General features: G+C 39.0%; 2 protein-coding genes across 3 annotated transcripts in view; both read left to right on the top strand.

The window, feature by feature from the left end:
* Positions 1–375: 375 nt before the first annotated feature.
* On the top strand, positions 376–21,966 carry IL18RAP (interleukin 18 receptor accessory protein). The gene is made up of 10 exons (XM_035335204.1): positions 376–483; positions 3,100–3,217; positions 8,656–8,920; positions 9,041–9,215; positions 10,553–10,727; positions 12,453–12,521; positions 12,776–12,896; positions 15,148–15,302; positions 20,893–21,063; positions 21,593–21,966. Exons 1-10 carry the CDS (start codon positions 376–378, stop codon positions 21,964–21,966), a joined length of 1,731 nt encoding a protein of 576 aa, XP_035191095.1.
* A 1,945-nt stretch (positions 21,967–23,911) lies between these two features.
* SLC9A4 (solute carrier family 9 member A4) overlaps positions 23,912–25,020 on the top strand; it is a 37,956-nt gene continuing 36,847 nt past the window's right edge. For both annotated transcript variants that reach the window (XM_035316450.1, XM_035316459.1), the window contains exon 1: positions 23,912–24,818. In XM_035316450.1, coding sequence (XP_035172341.1) covers positions 24,554–24,818 — 265 coding nt within the window. In that variant the 5' untranslated portion in view covers positions 23,912–24,553. The remainder of the gene's footprint in view (positions 24,819–25,020) is intronic.

A 25,020-nucleotide genomic window follows, 5' to 3' on the forward strand; every position in this document is an offset into this window, starting at 1 on the left:
GATCAGTAATGGGAGAGCTATTGTAAGATAGAGGTCTTGAAGATTCTTGTCTTTTTTTGTGCATACTACAACATGATACTGACTGTGAGAACGTAATCCGTCTGTATTTTTTGTTTGACTACCATTCCTGTTTGACTATCATCTATCAAATACAATTCAGGCAAGAAAAAAAAAAGGGGGGGGGATGTCTGCACCAAGTCTGGAGAGACTCGAGTCTGCAGAGAATGGAGGTCCCTCCAAATGGACGCCACATCTAGTTCCATATCCATAAGGTTTTTTTGTTTTGTTTTGTTTTTGTTTTTGTTTTTCCTATAAACACTTCTGTTCCTCTATTGTCATCTGCATTCTTTACAGACATATGATGAGAGGTAGAATATGTCGCCCTGTATCCAAGCTTCAGGACAAATTGAGGACATAGGGAACTGCAAGAGTCCTGGTAGATTTGCTGGTTATGTTGCAGACCAACTGAAGATGTGTGCAGAAGTAATTTGTCAGTAGCATGTTTATCAAGCTAGAAACTCAATAGAAATTTTGCAGTCAGCTCAAAAATGAGGTGTCCAACATGGTGACACACTGTGGGCACACGCCTATTGCATAGGCAAGGTTACTGTATTCTGGACATGTCAGGGCCTAGAGGAAATACGCAATTGATTTGTGCAGGAAGGTCCAGAATTTAAAGTGTCACATCCAGAAGTTGATAGATTGATTATTGGGTTCATTAAAGGCCATAAAAAATGGCAGGAAATAAAGATTGGCAGACATGAGTCTAGCCAGGAAGAGTACTCTAAAACTGTGCTTATATATTAAAGTCATACTTTTCAATCATGCTTTCTTGGTGAAAGTAAAAAAAATAAAAATAAAACAAAAATCTTAGAAATTACTTAGAAATGAGCTTGCATGGAAGAGGCAACTTTTAACTCATTAAATCTTATATTTATTTAATACAATTTTTGAAACATTGCCTTTCTAGTGTTATGTTTGCGATATAGTTGTATTCAGTGTTTTGAAACAGAAAATGTGACTGCATTTTTGGGAAATACTTTTCTGGTTTAGTAACTATAATTAAATACGGTGCCTGAGTGAAACAGTGTTTACTAAGCTTACTGCAACAACCACAAGTTACATAAGATACAAAATTGAAAAAAGGCCCACTAGAATCTGTTCCAGTTTTGATCAACTCCTGACAGCTTCCTGTGGTTCAATAATGCAAATTCCTGAACTTCAGTGACAGCAGCTGCAGATAGACCACAATAGTCTCATTTTTGAATTTCGCTAAATATATAATCATCTCATTACAGGGTTTTGTCTCTTAGATTGCATTGTTTGATCGTCCATCTGGACTCTATTGCTGGGATATAGCATGTACATCACTGAGATACACAATGGTCCAGTGTAATATATTTATTGTTTATTACCTATCAAACACAAAAGTAATAAAGTTCAGTACTTTAATGGCTTAAAGTATTTATGGAAGATAATCAAATAAATTCACAGTCTATTGTTCTAATTGTTTTGACAACTTCCATAGTTAAATCAGTTTCAGTCATTTGCTGGATACCTTATTTCAATATGTGGTTACAAAACTGTTGACTATATATTGCAAGAAAATTGTGGCTGTTTGAGTTTTTTTGACATGGTGAAGGAATGCTGTTCCGTAAGAGGATCCAAAACTGTTTGTAAAGCTGTATGAATCTGACTTTTATTTAAAAAACAACAAAAAACTACTGTGCAAATTTAAAAGTGACAGTGAGTTTAGAAAAGGGAAACTCATAGCACGGTGGTGGTCATCTTTCTTGGGTTTATGTTTCTTGGCTTCCAGTAAGTGGACTAGACTACCAAGAAAGTCAAGGAGGGATTGCCATTGAATTTGAAATACTAAGCAATCTTTCCAAATTAACAGTGATAAAGATTGTAGGAGTGAAAAGGCTTTGAAGGTCTGAGTCATGAGCATTTTCTTTGCTCTTTTCTCTGTTTGCAAGCATTCTATTCAGTTATTAGTACCTCCATGTTGCACTGGTACTATTACACGCTAATGCCCAAGACAGACTGTACTGTAGTGAAGCAGATTTGTGCTAAGTAACAACACCTTCCCTTATTTCCCAGGGGAGTAATAGGTGAATTACCTTACTGCTCTATAAGCCACACTTGACAATATACCATTCCACTGAATGTACAAACTAGTACAAACCAGACAGAAGTTCATGTTTAGATATTGTTCAACACCTCCTGTGATAGCAGAACCAACACCATTGACTCAGTGTAGAAAATAAATGGAGTGGAAATTTTCTTACCTACTCAGTGTTAACCATAACTGGGGAGGGGAGGATGTATGTGTGAATGTGTTAAGCCAGAATAGTACCAGAAAACTAAAGAGACTTAATTCCTCCAAGTAGTACAAGACTACCTAACGAGATGGTACTTTTCCCCTCCTGCTTCTTGGCTGACAAAATGTTTGAGCAAAAGTGAGATGGACAAGGTAGGACATGGACCCCCACCTTGACTTTCCACGGGGCTGGGAAGACATTCCTGAGAATGGAGCCTGCAATTTCCTGTAGCTGTAGCATAAAGTATGCTGAATGAGTGAGCAAGTGAGTGAGGGGAGAGGAAGCAGAGGAGTTCTGGATCAGTATTTTACCTTCTCTTTTGTAAACGTGCAAGGGGAAAATAGGAGCCTGGGATGTACATTGTGTGAGACTGCTTTTTTAGCATATATATTACCTTTACAAAAGAGGACGGGTGAATTGGGGCAGAGGCTCAGTTAAATATTTGATTCTACTTGACAAGATTTTCATCTGGTGTGGTTCTGGCAGCATGACTTTCAAAACTGTATGTGACCGGTGCTTCTGTTGTATTCTGCTCTAGTAATTGGACTGACCTATTAGTTGTTTTAGAATCTATTTAATAAACCTATTACCTAGAGAGTACTACAATGAGCACTTGAAAAGAATGAAGTGTATTTATCTTTGTAAGGTGTGTCTTTGGGAAAAATCCATCTTCTCTTTCCAACAGTCTGAAGTCTTGACTTTGTTTATGTTGCACTCCATAATTCCTTGAAGGGACAAGATAAGTAAACCTATTATTATTATTATTTTTCCACAGTCAGAAAAGACACCTTCAAAAGGCTTAACTCTTTATACTGAAACTTACAAAGATACGTTGGAGCGTTCTGTAACTTATAAACCAAAGATCTACTTTGTATTGGGACAAAATACTGAAGGTATTTGAGGAGACAGTCAGCAAGCGTAATCATCTGTGGGTTCCGTTTGGGAAGGAGCAAAGGGATAACCACATGGTTGAATCTGAGAATACACATCCTATATCTCCAAATGCTCAGAACCCAACATAGCCAAATATTAATACTGGACATTACCTAAAGAACTATGTACATGAGCAGGGGCAATACTGAGTTCACTTGCTATGCAGCAAAAAGCCTTCCCTAGCTTCTTCCTATGGATGCTGAATGAAATAGAGTAATTGCCTCAGTCTGCATTAGAGTGATCTCACCAGGGAAGGAGAAACAAGTCCTACTGGTCTTGAAATGTCTGGTGCAATCTGACGGACCCGTGTATCCACATGACCTCTATTGAAATGGGGAGAACTGTACTGAATTAATAAGAAAGTGCTTTCAGACGTCTTTTTGTAGTTAGAGTCTCTGTGCAACCTGTCATTTAAGGGTTTCATGTCCATACAGGAAGCCTGGAAGAGGGGCTGGACTCTCTGGGACTGTATATGCTGAAAGGCTCTGCCTGCCTTGCCAGTCCAAAGGGGAAGTCACAGGCAGCTGTGACTATTCATTTTTTTCTCCTACCAAAGCCCCACTAAGGTAGCCAACAAGGCTAAACTTTGAGGGCACAGAAATAAAGTAATAGCCCTCATATAATGCCTGCTTGAGGTGCATGTGGAAAGAGACTACAGGCAGGGAGAACTTGCCTATTATAGTGAATATTGATCTGTGTTGTGTATTGTGCATTGCCTAGCTTGCAGAGTATTGGTACTGCACAATTTTATGAACCATCCAGTAGCAGCATTTGGGAAAAAAAAAAAAAAAAAAAAAAAGCTTTATTAAAGAGCTTTCTGCTCTTAAATAAAGCAAACTAAAAAGTCCAATGCATTCTTGACACAAAGCAAGTAAAAAAACTTAAAACTCAGAATGCTTAGATCTGTTACTAGAGGCAAACTTTTTTTTTCCCCTGATCTTTTTACAAGAAAATTACCCGGAAACTTTGAACCTAGTGCACCTAAACTGAAAAAGGAAGGGATGATGACACTGAGGTAGAGGAAATTCCTCTAAAGGAAACAACTCAACTGTGTTCAGCTAAAGCTAACCACAATTTGTATCGTGTAGTGTAGGATGTGCAGGTAAGATTTTCAGATAATTTCTTTTTTTAATTAGCTTTTAGCTTCAAATTTAAGTCTTCCCCCTACCTGATTGACAAATGAGTTGTTTTTATTATCTTTGAATATGCAATTTAAATTAAATTGGTTTTAATTCCTTTGGCAAAGCAGTGGTTCCCTAGTAAGTAGTTTCATCAGAATATTTTTTTTTGTTTCATAGGCATGGTAAACCTATTTTTCTTTTCCTGTGTGACAATTTGTAATCTTGCTCTTAGAATTAGATCATCTTTGCCCTTTTTTTGGATGTAAATCCAAAATAACTCAAATAAATTGGTAGCTCTGAGTCTGAAGTAACCTTCATCAGAATATTAGACATAAAATAGTTGTTTGATGATTTTTAATAAATTTCAGAGATGCTGTGAAATTTTGTGCCGCTCTCAGGATTTTGATTTCTTTTCCTTATATTTTATGTAAATGCACACCAAATGCTGTCAAATGGAGATTTATCATTTCCTTGTGAGTGTCCTGAAGGAGTTTCAACATAGGCAAAATAAGACAGTTCTTGTTCTTCGTTCTTACATTGTCTTACCATGTTGAGACCACTTTAGACTCATTTGCATATAAGTTACTTTTCAGTGAAATGACATACTAAATTGCTGGACTAAGGATATGATAATAGGGGTGCACACATGGCAGGAGGCAGAGAAACTCCTTTTAAAAAGTTTCCCAGGGAAAGGCTGCTTTCTTTTTTTGGCAGATGCTGACCAAGATAAAAGCAAATCACTGAATATTTTGAGTCACTGAATAACCTTGAGTCCACCTGCAGTGCAAATACACATGGATGGTCATTTACTATTTCACGTAACCCCTTCCTTTGGTAATTGTTGTTTGCTTCAGCTGTGAATTTCCTTCTTCTCGTCAAACACTTTTGCAAGACCACACTTCTTAATTTCACATCTTGTAATGATTTTGCAAGCACTATAAAAATGTGAAGGCTCTGCAGCTCTCTAACAAAAGCGTTGTAAATTAGCCCCAAAATTTGGCAGTGGTGTGTCTTCCCATGGCTAGGAAAATACAACAGACAATTATACAGATTGTTAACTGAAGCTATTAAATTAATTAGTAATCCCTCCCTTTCCCACTTCTTCCCCCTCATGATGACCCTTTGAACTTGAAGAGCAGCTTGTTAGCATGGCAGTAAACTGGAGACAATATATGTCAGTGGCACTATTAAATGTTTTGTGAATGGCCACTTACTTAATATAATTTTGCTACTTATAGGCTTCTAGTCCCTGAACACAAACGGGTAGTTGCAGTCAACAGAGTCAACAGTCCCACAGCTTATCTTGTATCAGGTCAGGCACTCTTCAGATAGTTTCTGGTGGCTCAGAAAGTTTATCTGAGTCACCAAAGAGGACCCAAACTGTCACTGGACAGGGGCTGGACCATTTGTTTGGGGTCAAGGGAGATAGAAGCAGGAGGACAGAACAGCAGATGAGACCTTCCCTGTTTGGCAACAGTGACACACTGAATCAGCTCACTTGCTCAAGGGAATCCAGCTTGAATCGCACACAAGGCCTTTGGGTTCTGCTTGCTACTGGCACCAGTATGCCTTTGCCATGTGGGCTGGGGGGTGACATAACTGAAAGCATTCTTTTGTTTTATGCAGTGTGAATACGTCCAGATGCAGCACTAATGGGTACCTTGAGAGAGATCTTTGTGACTGTCTTAAATCCAGATTCAAAAGAGTCAGAATCCATTAATCCTTTTGCAGTGGATAAGACAGTCTTTCTAAAGTTTAGAAGGTTTTTCACCCAGTGAAACTCTCTCTCTTTATTCAGACTTACATATTGGCTTGAAGTTTCAGAATGATTATAAAATGTGTATGGGGTGATGACAGTTGGCAGCAGCCAATGTGTAAGAAAATATCAGTATGGGGCAAGACAAGCAAATTAACCTACCCAATATGACCTCTGAGTGTAAAAATAGATCATTCCATTCACTTGTAGGGAACAGAGACATGCTGAACAGAACAGTGACTAAAGTGCTCCTCTCTACAAAGAACTGCTGCCTGAAAAAATGTAGAGTGGGAGTTTTCCTCTCCTGGGTTGCCCGCTCAGTGTGCACTGGATGATCTCTTACTGCCTGCCTGAGTCATGTCTGATTTACATGAGATGCCAACGGAGTAGGGAGTGGCCCTCACCTGACCTTTTCCCTTTTTGCCCTCAGGCTGACTCAATGCCTCTCTGGCAGCTGTGCAAATGCAGAGTCACTCTATAGACCAATGAACAAATAAAAAATACTTGAGGTCTCATTTGCACAATGTGAACATCAGCAAAGGACATAGCCTTACTCACTGAGATCCTGAGTCAGGCAGTCCAGACATGTCAGTCCCAGACACTGGATATGTTCTTACTAAATACCTAATTTAAGGTTATTGAAGATGAATGCTGGACAGCCTGCCCCATACCATTTGCCATTTGCAGCTATAAGCATGCCTTCTGATTTGGTTTAATCCCAGAGGAAACCACTTTACACACTCTGGGGCTGTTGGCCTTAAGTTGCAACAGAACTCCATGGGTCTTGGTGCCACTTACACCTTTCTCGCTGATAGTTATCACTAACTAAAGGCTCATCTCATTATCTGGTATGTTATCACCCACTTTAGGGGACAGGTTCCTCTTGTAACAGCAACAGCTGCTGAAAAAAACTGCATTTCCACTCCAGGTAGGCAATGCTGCATTTCTGTAGGTATAACCCAGAAAATACAGCTGTAAGCAACTGTAAGCAAGGTGTATTTAAAGAGGTTGTGTATTCTTGAATAGCATCTATCCTAAACTTGCATATAGTAGCTTGAGCAGGAAGAGTGCTGCAAACCCCATTTTAAAAGCATACAATATTTTGGAAATATTGTCTGCTAATGTTTGTAGAGCTACATGAGATACATATTTACCTACCTATCTTATTGTTTTATTATTTGCAACAAATGTCTGTTTTCCTCTTTTACAGAAAGCAAGATGATTCTTAAAGAAAATGTCCCAGAATATCAACCAAAATTGATAAAGAAAATAATGCTCACTTTTTGTTGGATTCTAGCATTGTTTGTCACTGGAGCAGAAGTTAGAGAGATTAATTTGCCAGGTAAGAGTCTGCTTTGGTGGGGTGTTTGTTTTTGGTGTTTGTGGTGCTTGCTGACAACTTAGAAAAGTGGGTGTACATTTTGCCATGCCTTCATGAGTTTTTCCTGCACCTGTTAATGCTGTTTCAGACAAATATCTGCTTTTTAGCCTTTCTGAAGCCTTTTTAATTGTTGGTAGTACAGTTTAGTTGACCCTACATAAAGTGCAAAATTCAGTTCCCCAGTGAAAAGGAAAGGGCAAATATAAAGAATTTCTTATAACCGAATGGAGCAAATGAATTGCTTTCATGACTCCTTAAAGTCTCCAGCAGCCGTTCCAAGCAAGTGGGAGGTGAAAGAGAAATGCAGAGTAAGACTGATATTTCTAAGTCTCCCACCCACACAATCTGTCTGGAAGAGCTCGATCAAATTCGTTTTGCAGAGAGAAACCAAAACAGCAAAGAAACTCTCAGGCAGGCAGGCGAGGAACTGAAGAATTCATGTGCTCCCTTCTGCTGAAGTGAAATCGTGCCGTCCTCCTGCTTTCAAGGGTTACCACATCCTGACTAGCAGGAGGGGTTATGCAGCAAGGTTGGTGAGCCTTTAGAGAATTGAGAACTGGGGGTTAGGATGTGTGACCACAGCTTTCAGAATCCAAAATATCGTTTAGCTTTAGAGACGGTAACTGTAATGTACAAGGAGAAAAATTTGAAAGCAATGATAGGATAATGAAATGTCTGTCAATCTCCTGCTCATTAGGGAGTGAGGCAGGCAGCCTCTGCTTTTTCAGTTTTATGTCATTCTCTCCTCCATTAATATGAGGGAAACCAGGAGAGCTTTGGCTTTCCTACATTGTTGAGGTTTAACAGGTTAGCACCCATGTGAAAATCTTTGGTTTGCTAAAAATCGTAAACTATTTTCATATTAGATGTTTGAAAAAGGCATAATAAACCTTTGACAATCTTTGATTAAGTGTTTGAAATCTTTGACCAATTCTGTGTTTAAGAAAATCAAAGTGGGTAATTAGCTGAGCATAAGGTCACATAAAAATATTTAGCATGAAGAAAAGCAAAACTATTTTTTTGGTATTTCTCTCTCTCTCTCTCTCTCTCTTTTTTTTTTTTTTTTTTTTTTTTTTTTTTAACATGAGTGCTGTGTGTTCTTTTCAGGTGGTACTTATATTTTATATTCCTTCTTTTCAGGGTGTTTCCATGCAAAGCCTCAATTATGGTATCGCACTATTAGTGATAAAGCGTTTGTTTTACAATGCGCTTTACCAGGTGATGCCACTAACATTTATAAAAAATCACCTGTAAAACAACACGAGGTGAAATGGTTCTGGCATCAGAAAGACAAAGAGCATCTGGAAGCTATCAGAGAAAGCACTAACCTTGCTCTGCAAGGGGATGCACTTTGGTTTAAACCAGTAAGGGACAGCGCTTCTGGAGTCTACATCTGTATGATACGGTATGCAATGGGGCAAAAGGCTCATATTTTTGTGTAAGAATTAATATATTTTTTTTGGTTGGGGTTTTCTTGTTTGTTTGTTTTGTGTATTAAAAGATTAGTTTTTTATACATCACTCAGGGAAAAAATCCCATGTCTCAAAATTGTTCTGGAGGTTCAAACAAAAAAGGAGGCAAAATGTTCGGGTTACGATGCAAATACGCTGTATCTTCTTGCTGGCAACGGGAATTCCATAGCTTGTCCTGGGACAAAATGCTACAGCCATATAAGAAAGCCAGATGTAAAATGGTACAAGGTAAGAGTCACTCTCCTAAGCATTTGAAAAGCTCGGTGGAGATACAGCGTTAGGTCTGGTTGATACTCATGTGCCGTAGGCTCTTGAATGTCTTCTGTGACAGACAACACAGACTGAGGTGTTCAGCCCCAGCTGAAAGCAAAATCTTGAATTACTTTCTATCAAGTCTATGAGGAAGAGTTTTGATGGAATTGGCAACACCTGCAACATTATTCCATGAAACAGAAGTCTAGAAATGCTTTCTTTTCAACTAATTGAAGCAATTGAGAATCAAAATAAGTTATTTACAAAATTGATATGATTGAAATTTAAACTTTGAAAGTTTTGTTTTGACACTATAAATTATGAAAATGTCAAATATATGAAAGAAAAAGTGGCTTTGTTACAAATAAAAGAATTTCAAGATTAACGTTTCAGATTGTTCTTTCCAGGACTGTTGATTTTAATGAAATAGTAGTCCACTGGAAAATCAGTGACTTAATCTTTTCCAACTAACTTAAAATACTTGCAAGCTAAAATTTATTCCTATTTTGTATATAAGAACTGTAATATATTATCTGAACTTGTACTATATATGCAGATGAATATGACTGAAAATTCATTTGTGTATTTTACTATTTTGATTTATTTACAGTATTTATTCTATCAAGTAGAATGATATCTAAAGTTACTCTTCACTTACTTTCAAGTTTTAAATGAGGTATGTCTTTACCTCATTTTACATTAGTGGATTTTTTTTCAGGAATTTGATTTAAGGAAAGATCTTAATAGACTTAGAGATTTTGCCTAAACTAAACTGTGAAAAATAGGGACGCTTTTTTTTTTAAAAAAAAAAAAAAAAAAAGTCAACATTCTTTCTTTTGAACATAGTAACAGTATTATCAACTTCAAACCATCCCAAACCATAATCTTCTTATCATAAAAGAATGTGAAGCTAGTTTCAAAATAACTTATTTACAAAATAAAAATAGTCTGTCAATAAATAAAATGTTGATCATTTTATTGTCTCTTTGGTAACATGAATTTCATTTATATTAGGTTCATGGTTTCATATTCTCTAATGCGCCACAACTGTTAAAGATTTTTCATTTATTTATTTATTTATTTTACAGGCAATGATATCCACCTACTATAGGCCATATATATATATATTTTAATGTAACTTGCAAATGTCCTCAGACTCCTAATAAACTTTTTTTAGGTTTCAGTGGAAACAGTTTGGCTTAGCCATGCTGTCCTGGCAATCCCATCCAAGTGTCTTAAAATAAAATTTATTTAACAGCAGCAACAACAACAAAAGGACATCTAATTCCCTGATATTCTTTTCTTCTCGTTAGGATGGTCATCGTGTAAAACACAGGGAAAGCAGAAAAAGCCTCAAGCTAAAGCATAATGACATCTACTTGAATCCAACCTATGATGAAGATGCTGGCATATATGTATGTGATTACACTCTATTTGACAATACTACTAAATGGACAATGAGAACAGCAGTTACAGTAGAAGTCATTGGTGAGTAATAATAACAACTAAGAATAAAATGCCTCAAATAAAATGTTTCCTCTATTTTTTACTACCCAACTTATGTCTTTTATTCAGGCTCTTGTTCTGAAAAAAAAACAAGGTTTTAAATCTCTCAGTCTGTGAGTAGAATTCATGAAACCACAATCGGTGCCAACGTTCTCCATGTACTTAGTGTATGTGCAATGTTAGAGAGGTATTTGAACACCGGGAGGGTAGAATGCTAATCCTGCATGACAAATGTGGCAAAAAGCAGTGTACCTCAATCTTCAAGTAGAGGCTTGTGTGAAAGTAGGAGTTAGAGAATCCTCTTCTGCAGTTCTTGTGGCATGAATGAGAACTTTTTTTTTTTTTTTCTCTTGACAATAATGAGGAAGGTGATGTTAGTGGGATCACTGTCATCTTCCATGTGATATTTTAATGTCAGAGGAAACAGGGGACCTGTGAGCAATCAAACAATGAAGCTATTTGTTGAATGCTTTTTGGGGAAAAGCATCATGCATGCCTGCATAACCTGTTCTTTTAGGCCTTTATTGGATTACAAAACAAAACTGGACAGAGCTTTATGGTCCAGTGATATGGCATGGCCCTGTGTTCTCCTCCAAATCATGGTGACCTTTTCCATAATATTTACTGTCCTTCAGGTGCAGCAGAGTGCAGCTGAGCAACATCAGCACTGTGCAAGGGAGCACGTTAGTGACTCAGTATCAGGAAAGAGGGAGCCTGTGTTTAGTTTGATAACAGAGATAGCTACATAAGTTGTGTAGTCAAAAAACTATGCTTTTCTACACATGTATATGATTGTATATGATAAGACACTATTATCAGACACTTTTGTCACTCCAGTCAATCACAGGTCCTAGGCATGGACTAGATCTGCTCTTATTCTGATCTGGCTGAACGTGAACTAATGAACTATGTTTCTCAGTTCTTGTTCCTCAGTTCACAACAGTCAGAAAAACGCTTGAAAGCTACCATGTACGTATATACTCCACCTGAACTTTGCATACATTTCTCTGCTGCAGCTTAGTTAAAAAAAAAAAAAAAAAAAGTGTCTCTGTGGCACAATTTCCTGCAATATGGGACTTTCCTAGAATATCAGAAGTGTGGATTTTACCCCCTTCAGGCTGTTTTCCCCCAGCCTGGGTAATTGCCTAGCATACTGCCCAAATTGTGGGTGTCATTGTCTGTGCCCTTTGACAAGCTCCGTTTTGAAAAGAAACTCATGGTATGAAAAGAAACTCATGGAAGTAACCTTGCTGTGAATTTACAGTGTGAATGAGGGGCCAGTATGCTGCATGTATGCTTACTGGGTGTGGAATGGGGCTTGGCAGGGAACTGGTGGGGGGGTAAGTCCCTCAGGGGTCTTGCAAAGGGGCCCCAAATATCTGAATACTAGATAACCTTACGTGCAGGACAGATGCTGAGCTCCCCAGCTCAGGTAAGATGGCAGTGTATCAGAGCAGCTGAGATAGCAAGTCTTTAAGTAGCTACATATATTTTGTAATCAAAACTTTCGTATCTGTGAACTCTCAGATGCTTCAGCAGCCATAGATTGTCCTCTGGGACTGAGGTTTCTAAAGTTGATCCAGCATATGAAAAAGAAAAATCTGTAAAATATTTTCTCTGGTCATTGGCATTGACAATAGTTTTATTATTAATAATAATAATAATTAATATTAGGATGAATATTAATAATATTCTTGTTAATTGCAGCAAGAAACACTATCCATCCACCAAATATTTTGTATCCCAGTGGAGTGGTTTTCCTTGAAGCAGAGCTTGGTAAGTTTTGATTTCTTCTCTGAAAGTGAAAGAAAATGTTCAAATGAGGTATTTAGAGATGATGATAGATCTTGATAAAACAAAAGAGCTTTGCTCTCTTTGAGCGTGAGAATTTTCTATACTTTTTTTTTCTTCATACATATCTTTGTGAATGTTAAAGGCAGGACTATATATTGTTACAGATCCCAGGCTATTTGAGGGAAGAATATTCCAGTGACCTCCATACATGGTTTTCCTGTGTTAATTTCTTCCAGGAAAGCCTCTTAAACTGGAATGCCCAGTACAGTTTGGGTTTGAAAGAGGTTCTATAAGGAGTGTAACATGGAAAAGAAACAACAAAGAAAATATAAATGAGAAACTGAACCAGAAAACAAGGTAAGGAGAAAAACAACAACAACAACAACAAAACACAGCAGTGTGATTACACTGTCAGCAACTGTAAAAAATTTACCACAACAGCTTTAATACATAGTTTTATATATAAGGCTCTGTCCTTCAACATGTAGTTGTGTCTGTCCATGAGCACGTTTACATACAGAAATACATCTTCAAAGTCCAATATGTTCAAAAGTCAAGAACTCAATTTTTCTGCATAATCTTAACTCTTCTCAAAATTTTAGCTCATGGGCAGTTTCAGCACCTGTGCTCTTTCTGTTTTGCAGAATTGTTCAACAATTCACACTATCTCTCTTTGAAAGCTGTCTCCAAGTGGGGAATTAACCAGATCCAGTGACACAGTGCTTTAAACAAGTTCTCTGTGACATGGAAAAGATTTTTTGTGCTCCAGAAGTTGGGGTGTGTTTATTGAGCTATGTGCATTTATCAAGTCAGCCTAAGGGTGTGCAGAACTGAATTTCAAGGCTCTGCAAGGAGTCTTCCCTGACAAGGCTAGACCCCACAGAGAATTGACACATGGGGGAAAGGTTTCATGTGAAATTAGAGTAGAGCAGAGTAGAATTACAGTAGACTAGACTAGAGTAGACTAGACTAGACTAGAATACAATAGTATAGTATGAAGTGACCTGCAAAGATCATCGAGTCCAACTGCCTGACCACATCAGGGCTAACCAAAAGTCAGAGCATATTAAAAAGAGCATTCATTGTCCAATTGCCTCTTCAACACTGAAAGGCATGGGGCATTAACCACCTCTCTAGGAAGCCTGTTTCAGTGTTTGACCACCCTCACGGGAAAGAAATCTTTCCTAATGCCCAGCCTGACTGTCCCCTTAAACAGTTCTGTGCTGTTCCTGTGTCCTGTCACCGGTGCCCAGGAAGCAGAGCTCAGCACCTCTTTTGACCAGCTGGCTGTACTGTGTTTAATGCACCCCAGGGTTTGTCCTCTTAGGTGCCAGGGCACGCTTCTGGCTCATGTTAAGTTTGCTGTCAAATGGGACAACCCAACCTCCCTTTCTTTCCTGTGCTTCTTTGTCTCGTTCACTTATGTGGTGTTCATCTTGGGGAAGGATTGTAGTAGAGGCAATAAGGCAAGCATGTCTTTTACTACACAGCCCTAAGTCATCTTTCTGTGCACTGGGGGAAGCAAAAGCCCTGCTGTCACTGCTAAAGTCATGTTCTTAATAGGAGTCATATGGGGAAAACATAGTAAATGGTAGTATCACACACATGCACACAGAGCCATTCAGTTGCAGTTTCAGAATTCAGGAGATAACTTCTGGATTTTCCTAACTTTTGAATGCCTCACATTGCAATGTATCTCTCCAAGTTTTTAGTTTTGTGCATACAATTTCTTTCTTTTTTTTTTTTTTTTTGTGTGTGTGTGTATGTGTTTTTTTTTTTTTGTGTGTGTGTGTGTGTGTTTTTTTGTTTTGTTTTGTTTTGTTTTGTTTTCAAACCACAAATAAATAAAACAGTCCCAACAGATCTTCAGCACAGGTTGAATCCTCAGGTTCATATCGATACTCATGCCTGTGCTTCTTGGGAGCAGTAGGGCCACAATAGGTTGCCATTTTGGCAACCAGATGACCCAGAAACACCTGTACTGTGGCTTCCAAAGAGACGCACTGAGATTCAGAAACCCTAATTATTCACACGAGGTTGCAAATGCAGATCTGTTCCCTACCACCCTCAAAGGGATTCCTTTGTTCCCTTTTCATTTTCTGTACTTCAGTCCCTTATTTTTGTCTTATTCAGTTTGCCTGTCCTGTCCTTGGACTTTTTATACCTATGAAAAGGATTGTGCTCCTCTCTCTTTTATTTTATTTTAATTTTATTTTAATTTAATTTAATTTTATTTTATTTTATTCCCAGCTAGTTGTCTCTTTTTTGGAGCTTCATTTCCCTGCATTTCCCCTGGGGGAATATTTAAAATATTAGAGAAATTTGAATAATCTTCTAGAAGTCAGAAACACCTACATATTTCATGTTAAACAAATGCTTAAATATTTTGATGAGTTGATGAAGTAAGAATAAACCTTTCAGTCTGCAGACCTTTGATATTAATGAAAAAACAAATGGAAGTTCTAAATCAGAGTATCGCATCTCTGTTAAAACTTAAAGCTGAATGTGAAGAAGTTGCTAAGCTCCTCTTTCAATGTCTTTAAGGCATTTGGGGATTGTGTGAGTAAACAGCAAAGGTGTCATGCAAATATATATTTTTTCTCTTTAGTGTTTATCCAAAAGGTTTAAAGGGACACATACTTCTTCATGTTGCCAAACTGGAGGAAGTTTCTGAGATGGACTTCAGAAGCAACTTCACGTGCTTTGCTCAAAATTCTGTGGGGAATGCTACTGCTGTGATCCAGCTGAAAAGAAAAAGGAGAGGTAAAACCAGATGGAGGAATATTTGCCCTTATAGATATACTTTGATTTACTCACTGCTACAGATTTCTTCTCCATTGACATGGTCAATGGCCTTTTAGCTAGCTACAACAGTTTCTTGAAGCTGGATAGAAAAAGATTGATTTGTCAGAAACACACATTATTCTGATGATTGCTCAAAAGGATGGGGATATATGGGGACTTCCTGCAGCCAGGTGGAAGCTGAAGAGTAAGTGGGAGGGGGAACAGAAGAGCGGCATCTCTGACTAGTAATAAGCAATCTTTTAAACTGAGGCAGAGTGGCTGCTGAAAGCAATAGTATTCTTTGATTTTCATAGGACGTTTCTGTTTGTTTCCCCAGTCTTTAGCGTGCGTGTTTCTGAGAAGTTGCCATAACTGATATTAATGTGTCAACCTTTCAAGCAAAGGCCAAAACCAGAATCAGTATGGAAATTAAACTGCTCTCTGATTTGAACCGTAGTTCACAGTGAAGATTCATCACTGGGGTGGCACAGGAAGTCTCCAGCGGGGCATTGTGTGCAGCTATTTGCTTCTTTTCCATCTCAAGAAATGACTACTTTAAGCTCTATTGAGTGTACCACAGACTATTTTCTTTGTGCCTTTCATCACAGATGGGCATTTCACACCATCAGGGAGGTGCAATTTAAGCATGGTCCCCGGTGGTAGACTGAAACACTATGCTGAGATTTGCAGCTCAATGAATCCCTGACTTTGCTAAGGGTTACCAGAGAGGCAAGAGTTATGATTGTGAGCAGGTTTATCCCCATTTGTGAGCTGATGTTTTCATCTAAGTGTCAACATTATTTTGAAAAGAATGAATTTGATAGACTATTTTCTTTCTACAGTGTTTCTCTTATACGTACTATGCAGTGCCATTTCTATTCTCTTTGCATTCCTTTCGTGCACTGCTTTTATTTACCAGCACTGGATTGAGATAGTGCTGATGTACCGAAGCTATCTGGTCCACAACAAAACTACAGGAGGTAAGAAACATGGTGTAATATTACTTTTCTCTGGTTTTACTATTGTCTTTTGCTATCTGGGTTAATCCAGTATGAATTAATCAATTCAATTCTCTTAATAACCCTGTTCTCTTTGAGCTGATACAAGTGCTGTTAAAGCTAGCAAGATGCTCAGTGGATTCAGATTTAAAATAATAATAATAATAATTTTAAAAAGCCAAGCAATATGGAGGAAATATCTAAACACCAACTGAAATACCACAGTTAGATTTTTACAAGATCCCTAACATTTTAATTTATTATCTGGGTAATGGAGTTGAGTGCATCCTCAGTAAACTTGCAGACGACACAAAACTGAGGGGAGTGACAGGTTCACCAGAGGGCCATGCTGGCATCCATAGGGACTTTGGCAGGCTCAAGTCCTGCACCTGGAGAGGAAAAGCCCCAGGCATCAGTAAAGTCTGTGGGCCACCCAGCTGGAAAGCAGCTCTGCAGAAAAGGACCTAGAGGTCCTGGTGGACACCCTCTTGAACATGAGTCAGCAATATGCTGTAGATGCTAAGAAGTATTGCTAGCAGGTGAAGAGAGGTGATCCTTCTGCTCCACTCAGCATTGGTGAGGCTACACCTGAAGCTTTCTGTCCAGTTCTGGAGCCCCCCATACAAGAGTCATGGATGTACTGGAAGAAGTTCAACATAGGGCCACTAAAATGGTCAAAGGACTGGAATATCTTATGAGAAGAGGCTGAGAAAGGTGGGACTGTTCAGCCTGGAGGAGTCTCTTATTAATGTGTTTAAATATCTGAGGAGAGGATGCAGAGAAGACAGAGCCAGGCCCTTGTCAGAGGTGCCCAGTGCCAGGACCAGAGGCCCTGGGCACAAACTGGCCCCCAGGAGGCTCCCCCTGAGCCCCAGGCAGCACTTCTGTGCTGTGCGGGTGAGGAGCCCTGGCACAGGCTGCCCAGAGAGGCCGTGGGGTCTCCTCCTTGGAGGCCTTCAAAAGCCGCCTGGAGATGGGCCTGGGCAGCCTGCGCTGGGTGGCCCTGCTGGAGCAGGGCTTGGGGCTGGTGGCCTCCAGAGGGCCCTGACAGCCTCAGGCACTCTGTGGTGCTGTGATTCTGTGAAATAAGATGATGGCAGAGAAGTGCACTTTGGGGCAGTATTTCCTTTCCAAAGGTTGTGTTGACCATCCTGATATTTACATCAGTAATCAACTTTTTCACATTTCAAATCTCTTTAGAAGCGTTGCCACATCATCTCAGCTAAAATGGGGCTCCAACACAGTAGGCAGTGTAAAAATATATCTGAAATCACAGTGCCTACTTCAAAAAATTTAACATTTGGTTTTCTTGCATGGGTTTAAATAAATCTGATAGTATGTGCCCAAGGAAATTTTTCTAAAAATCCTTGGGTCTTGATGCAACTTGAGATATGTAATGTGTCTGAGTCTGCTTTTACATTTCCATATGTGTATGTCAATTATGCGTGAGGATGAAATAGCTATATCTATTTATCTATAAATACATACACAATGAAACAATTGGTATTTTTGTAAGCCCTATGGCATCTAGCAAAAACTATTTGGGAAATCACTCAAAAATTCCCTTCTATTTGGTAGAAAACTGATTTAAGAACCTCTGGAAAGTCCCCTTAGACCTTGCAACATATATCGGTAGGACAGAGACAGACCTGATGAGATTTGTGCATTGAGACTTAAGACACCTTTGGGTCTCTTATACCCTCTGTCCTGCTCCCTGACTCTTATATACCACATGTGCACAGTGCCATTTGCAGCACGGGGGCATGAAATGTGCAGACTAGCTGTGCCTATCCGGATAGTTTTATGCCTGAAGACGACTCTCCACAGAAGGTGTTCCCAGCTGCAAGAATATGTACTTCTCACTTCATGTGAGTACATACCAAGTCACTTGAGATCTGAAATGGCTTGCTCAAAGAGCAAGCAGAACTTATGACTTTGTTTCACTGTTTCTTCCTTTCCATTGTTCCTTCTCTCCTATCCCTCTTCGCACAGAACCACAGAATTGCAGAATCACACAGGTTGGAAGGGGCCCTGGAAGTTATCTCATCCAAGACTCTGCTCAAAGCAGAGCAAGCTTAGGCTGGGTTGCTTAGGACCTTGTTCAGATGAGTTTTGTGTAACTCCAAGGACAGAGAATCCACAAAATGGACAACATGCTCCAATATTTGACCACTCTCACAGCGAAAACTTTTTCACTACCATCTGTTGAGAATTTCCCTAGTTGCAGCTTGTAGCTGTTGCCTTTTCTCCGACCATCGTGTACCTCAGAGATGTCTATCACCATCTCCTCTGTACCCTCACATTAGGTCACTGAAGAGAGTAGTGAGGTCATACTTTATCTCATGCCTCTGTAAGCCTTGGGCTTCCTCCTTAGCTAGTTAAGATATACTTCTTTAAAATCTTTCCTTCTCCCAAAAGACAAAGAAAGCTGTGGTGTTAACACATGTAGACAAAGGATGCAGTCACTTTGCTTAACTGAGGTGTTTTTCATTTTCAGCTTTTTGGGCATCTTAAATGTTTATCTCAAAAAGTTTCTCAAGGTGTAACGGTTCTCCTGTACAATTCTGAAAAAACAAAAAACAAACAAAAAAAAACAAAGAAACAAAAACAAACAAACAAACAAACAAAAAACAAACAGTGGTTTTTCCAATGGATTTTAATTTGCTGTTTTAATATTGATGTTAAAAAGGGGAAAAAAAAAAAAAAAAAAGTGATGCATTTAATCGATGGTCATTGTCTACTAAGACTGCAGTGACCTCTGTGGGTGAAATAAGGAACACCTGGCTTATAGTGCAAAGGATTTTATGTCATTTAAAATACATTTTAAAAGCACTTCCAGATCAGGATGTAGCTGGACATTTTGGCTACACCAGCCTAATGACCCACTGTTCTACGAACCCCCACCCCAGTCCATGTATGCCTGCTGTTGGTGATTCGTTCTTGTGGGCTTACATTGGCTCAGCTTGGCAGTAAAACAGCTTGGCACAAGATAATTAGGTAGCGAGCTATTTTTGTGGTAATAGCTTCCTCTGATACCGCAAGGGTTTCAACACTTGTACAAGGAAGTGGTGGAAGTGTATGGCAAGGAGCAGGGGGGAGGAGCAGAGATATAACATTTATTGTCTAATCGTATCTCCGGCCTCCAAAAGAGATTTGTACGCTTTCTTTTGATGACGTGCTTTCTGCTACCTGTTGGTTATGAATGCAGTTTTTTGTCTCCAGTTCATGCATGTCATTAGTTTTCCATATATACTGAGACCTTTTCTCATTTGTGCGTGAGCCCCTTTGCTTCCTGGGGAGAGGGTCTCTTCTGATCTATTGGGAACCTAATGGGTCTAGCTCAGATTTGTGATCCTAATCTAACATCTAGGGACATAAATCGGAATGTCAGCACTGAGGCATGGGGTGATACTCAGTACCATTACTTAGGTGTATGTGCCAGAGTTAGGTGTCTCAGTTCCCATTCAGTGTAGATGTAGTCAGTGCAGTGAAATCTAGAGAGCTTTTCAGATCACCCTGCAGAAAGACCCTGGAGTAGGACCCTCTGCTAAACAGCTGAATTGATGTCTAGTTTCTGTTGTCTGTATTGACACATGATATGACTCAGGTGTTTAAACATAGGTGTCCAATGTCATTTGGATTGCCTGAGGGTATCCTGCTGTTCCAAAATGTTTCCAATAGTTCCTGTGTACAATTTGGCAGTCTCAAAAGGGCATCTTAGGGCATCTTAAATGGCATTAAGAACATACATATGGGAAACTGTAATGAGACCAGTGTGGCTTTTGCTTTCATAAGCAATTTCTTATGTTTTCTTTCCTGTTCCCTCAAGTGTAGTTTAATTTTTTTTAGCAAATAGATAAGGTTTCTTTTATCTTGTGGTTAGGAATGGGTGTAATTCGGGACACTGGTACCAGGGTATTTCAGAGCTGAGAGAAGTTCTTTATATATTTGTAATCTGCACCTTGAAAAACAAATTATTTTAACAAAACTGGAACGAAGTTCAGGAACTGGTCAGTGTTCAATGTCTGATATTTGGATCAGATTTAATCACTGCTACTTTTACCGCTTCTCTGACTAGAAACATAAGTGTATGAAAACTGTGTATCTTTCACAAACAGTTGATATTCAAGAATATCAACTCCTTCCCCTTGTTGTAGGTTGTACATTGATGACTGTCTTTGGAATTGGCATTTGGGTGAATGAGAGAAAAGATGGGGAATCATTCCCTGCAACAAGGAATTTGCCTGGAAGTGGCCAGATCTTCCACTGGTGAAAGCTGGAATGTATTTTTGAAAATACAAAAATGTGCCTGATATAAACTTCTTTCCAATAGTCATCTGTAGTATCCTCATTCACTGTGGTACTGAATGTCTGCAGAGAGACTGGGGAGAAAGGGTTGGCTCTGGGTGACCGAATGTCTGTACTTCATGAACAGGTGATAATTTTCAGATTGTGCTGGGTCTGTTTAAATAGCAGGCAAATGTATAAAATATAAATCAATTTTTTTTTAAGAAATGTAATGCTTTAGACACTTGTTAATATATATACTGTTACTTGTTTATTTATTTTAGATGGCAAAGAATATGATGCATTTGTGTCGTATGCAAAATCAGACTCTTCTGAAAGTGACTCTGCTTTTACTAGTGAGGAAAGATTTGCCCTGGAGCTTCTTCCAGACGTGCTTGAAAACAAATATGGGTACAAGTTATGTATTCTTGAAAGAGATATTCTTCCAGGAGGAGGTAAGTTTCCAGTGGATGATAGAAAATCTTCTGCTCCTTATAAAATTGTTTTTCACTTAAAAACAAACAAACAAACAAATAAACAAAAAAACTTACGTGCTAGTTCAATAAAGGATATATTTTGTCTCTGGAGTTTCTGATTAAATCATATCACATTTGATTTTTGTATTTTCAGTAGTTACTTTCTGACCAACCTTAGGCAGTGCTCCACCAGCAGTAATTAGAAAGCCCTCAGTACCTGTCTCTGGGAGAGATGAAGACAAATCCAAGCATCCTTTGAGACCTTGCTTGAATGTGTTGTGGTCTCAGCTGTGCCTTTCACCTTTTGAGCATGAACTTGTGTTCTCCACACTGAGTAAAAATGGCAGTGGTACCCTTTGATGGCAAACACAGTTCTAAGTGTTATGTGATTGCTCGACATCCCTATTTCAGTTTTTCCGTATTTATGATGATTAGCTGTTGTTAAAGGAACTGATTTTCATAAGAAGTCCAATATACAATGCAGTAACTATTATAATTTCTTCTCCAGCATACACAGATGAAGTTGTTACAGCCATTAGACAAAGCAGAAGAATAATTATTATTTTGAGCCCAGCCTATGTCAGCGGACCAAGCATCTTTGAACTGCAGGCAGCAGTGAACTGTGCGTTGGAAGACAAAAAGATCAAACTGGTTTTAATAAAGTTCCAGGCTTTCCAAGAGCCAGAGACTTTGCCTCCAGTAATTAAGAAGGCCCTTAGGATTTTACCAGCCATTACCTGGAAGCCCTCTGCATCTGCTGCTCCGAACAAGAAGTTCTGGAAATATCTGTGTTACCACATGCCTGTGAATACTACTAAGGTGCTGGGAGAAGGCAGCCTAAAGGGCTTTTTCCAAAGGTTATTCAGCCTGGTACATCGATAACAGAAATTTCACAGAGGGATGACTGCACTCTCGGGAATGATGACATGATTGTTTTTATACATGACATGATGACATGACCTTTTTATACATGAGCTGACTATTGTGGGCTGTCACTTCAACCAGTGAGAAGTGTCACTTCAACCAGTGCTCACTCCAAAACTATGAGAAGGACTACAGAGTGAATGTGCTACAGCACACAGTAAAACTACGTGGCACTGCACACAACCATAAATGTGAACTATTTTTAGTAATTTATTATTATATTTATTATATTCTTTTACTATGATGCTGAGACATGGGAATGCTTTGCTCTTTGCACTGTATTTCTGCTGAAACATTTTAATATATATATATATATATATATTTTTTTTTTTTTTTCTAGAAAAAATATTAAAAAAGGGAACTCCAGAGAAATCTTGCAGTTTTTTTTTTCTTGTGCAGTCCTGTGGAACAAATCCAAACTCTATAAAGGAGTTACCTCCTCCTGGGAGAGTACCAAGGATGAAAGCTCTGGGAGGTTGCCACAACTGGGTATGCTGAAGCAGTTGAGAGAAGGAATGTTGTGTAAGGAATGATCCCAGGCACCTCCATCCTTCCTGCAATGGGAGAAAGTGTTTATGCAAGCCGTGAAATATTTCATGCTCAGAAATGTCTGCACTGTGTGGCAGTGGTCACTCATGGGTCCAACTGAACCTGTTGGTACTATGGGTGCATCACGGTTGTAAATCACATGGTTGTCACAGCTAGTAGGCTTCCAGGGACTCTAAATTAGTTACCTCTCCCTTACAGTTGTCTAGCTGCTAGCTCACCAGGATTCATATCACTTACCTGCAAAACAGGTTGTAGTCTGTGTGTATGGCTCTAAGTAAGAGAAATGCAGTTAAGAAAATCTGAGCAGGATCAGGATTTTTTTTTTTTTAATTATTATTTTATTTTATTTAAAAAAAAAAAAAAAAAAAAAAAAAGAATGACTGTTTTGCAAGCAGGCCTGATTCTCCTATCTAATTTTGTGTTGAATTCAAAGCTTTCAGTGGGAGGATTGTTGGTGGTACTTTGGGGCAGAAGCAGAAGATAGTGCCACTCGTAGAGATAAAGCATCAACCAGTATCACTGGCTGCACTGGAGCAAATTTTGACATTGCAGTTGTATCTGCATTGGGGTTTTAGTTCCAATCATGATAAGCTTTTGAAGCAAATTTCCCAGTTGCCACCACTTGTTGCCTTTTGCTTTTTGCTTTGCACTTCAGAGCATTGCAGAGTGCACAAACTGGATCCCTTTCCACAAAAAAAAAAAAATAAAAAAAAATCAAGTGGAGTTTTCCACCCATGAGGGAACCTTTGGTCTGTGGAACCAGCTGAGATCTAGTTTAAAGAAATCCCTCCAAAACACGAGGTACAGATGCAGAGTCCTCAGCACTGGTTGCTTTAGGGTTCATCTCTGCTCTCATTAGGTTGCAGTGCATGCTAATTTAGAGGTAACCCGACAGCCTGGGAGATTCATCATAGTTTTCCAACACAATCAGATCAGTGGGTGTAAAAGGAGTAATTGGCAGTACATGAAATTTTCTCACTTCTAATATAAGCAATGCAGGCTTTAGCAGATTTTACTCAGCACTACTGTGCTTGAATGCTTTGTTAGCCTAACACTAAACATGATAGCTTTTCTGGAGGAGGTACTGACTTTTAAAAATGTTCCGTAATGACGAGTGTCTTGCTGGAGGAGGATAATGTGGTTGTCCAGTATATGCCTTGCTAGCGTGGTTAAAACAAATGTTAAACACAAGAGTACTCAGCATCCAGTTTTAGGCATGGGATCTGACTCACATCTTCTATCTTCTGCTCTTTTTTTTTTTTTTTTTTTTTTTTAGAACAAAATTTGTTATGTGCTAACTTAAATACGTGTGTTAACTGTGTTCACTTAAATACGTGCATTTGAGAGAGAGAAAAAAAATCTAAATGAGAACGTAATTTGCTTAGTCCTCCACCAGATGTCCCTACTGCAAACCGTGCGGAGTACATTTATTTGCACACCAAATGGTTTTGTTACAAGGTGAGACAGGAGCAGTGAGCGGTGCCAAGTGTGGTACATGAGGTGCCAGCTGCTCTGGGGAGGCAGACGGGGAGTGAAGGCAGGAGAGGAAGGCATGGAGCCTCTCCTACCTATCTGATACTATTTACTTGTGCTGTGCTTACTGCCTGAAAGATGCACATTGATGCACTTTTTTTTTTTTTTTTTTTTTTTTTTTTTTAATTGGGGAAAATTAAAAAAAGTCAGAATAGTTGGAAAAATGATGTAGCTGGGAAGGACTTTACACTTTAACACAGTGATGCTGTGTCTGGGCTTTATCTGGGTCTGAGGAAGCTGCAGAATTGGTATCTTCATAAAAACTCCACATCCATCTGTAACACAGGGAACAGCACAGGCACATCAGGGTTTTTTTAATGAGCTCTAATAGGAAAATGAAGCAGTCCTGAGGAAGAAGTGGCTGTGTCCATTAGAAGTGTGAATCGACAGGTGTGAGTACTGCATTCCTTCATGCACCCATCATACATTACAACTGTAATAAAAGAGGGTCACAGCCCTAGACATGGGCTCTCCTGCACTCACACATGCGAAGCTTTTGAATTGGCTGCTGTTGCTGCTGTTGACTCTGCTATGCCCTCCTGCTGCTGCTTATTTGGATGAGCTCAAGCCAAGCAGTAGTTTGCTGCCTCACTATGAACCTGACCACGAGGATGCTGTTGGTTCTTTACAAGAGAAGAGGTTACAAGTTTTCACAGTGGACTATAACTATGTGCAAATTCCCTATGAAGTTACTCTTTGGATACTTCTTGCGTCTCTTGCAAAAATAGGTAAGTAAAAATGGTATCTTGGGTTCTTTGTTGGCAAAAGTTTAAAAACACGCCATGTAACCAAGTACCCTGCATGCATTTTTGTGCCTGGGATTGTTTTTATCCATCCTGGAAAGAAAAGATTGTGATCGAACAATGACAAAATTTCACCTTCTGAATGCTTCCAACTTATTTAAGTAAATATATGACCTCTCACCTTCAT

Source organism: Oxyura jamaicensis, chromosome 1, assembly GCF_011077185.1.
Source record: "Oxyura jamaicensis isolate SHBP4307 breed ruddy duck chromosome 1, BPBGC_Ojam_1.0, whole genome shotgun sequence".
NCBI lineage: Eukaryota > Metazoa > Chordata > Aves > Anseriformes > Anatidae > Oxyura > Oxyura jamaicensis.

What these genes read in the sequence shown, in the direction of transcription:
- IL18RAP (XM_035335204.1), top strand. Translation starts at nt 376, where the DNA reads ATGTCGCCCTGTATCCAAGCTTCAGGACAAATTGAGGACATAGGGAAC. An exon ending in ATTGGGACAAAATACTGAAG is followed by an intron (nt 3,218 to 8,655) that starts GTATTTGAGGAG and finishes CCTTCTTTTCAG; the next exon opens with GGTGTTTCCATGCAAAGCCT. An exon ending in GTCTACATCTGTATGATACG is followed by an intron (nt 8,921 to 9,040) that starts GTATGCAATGGG and finishes TACATCACTCAG; the next exon opens with GGAAAAAATCCCATGTCTCA.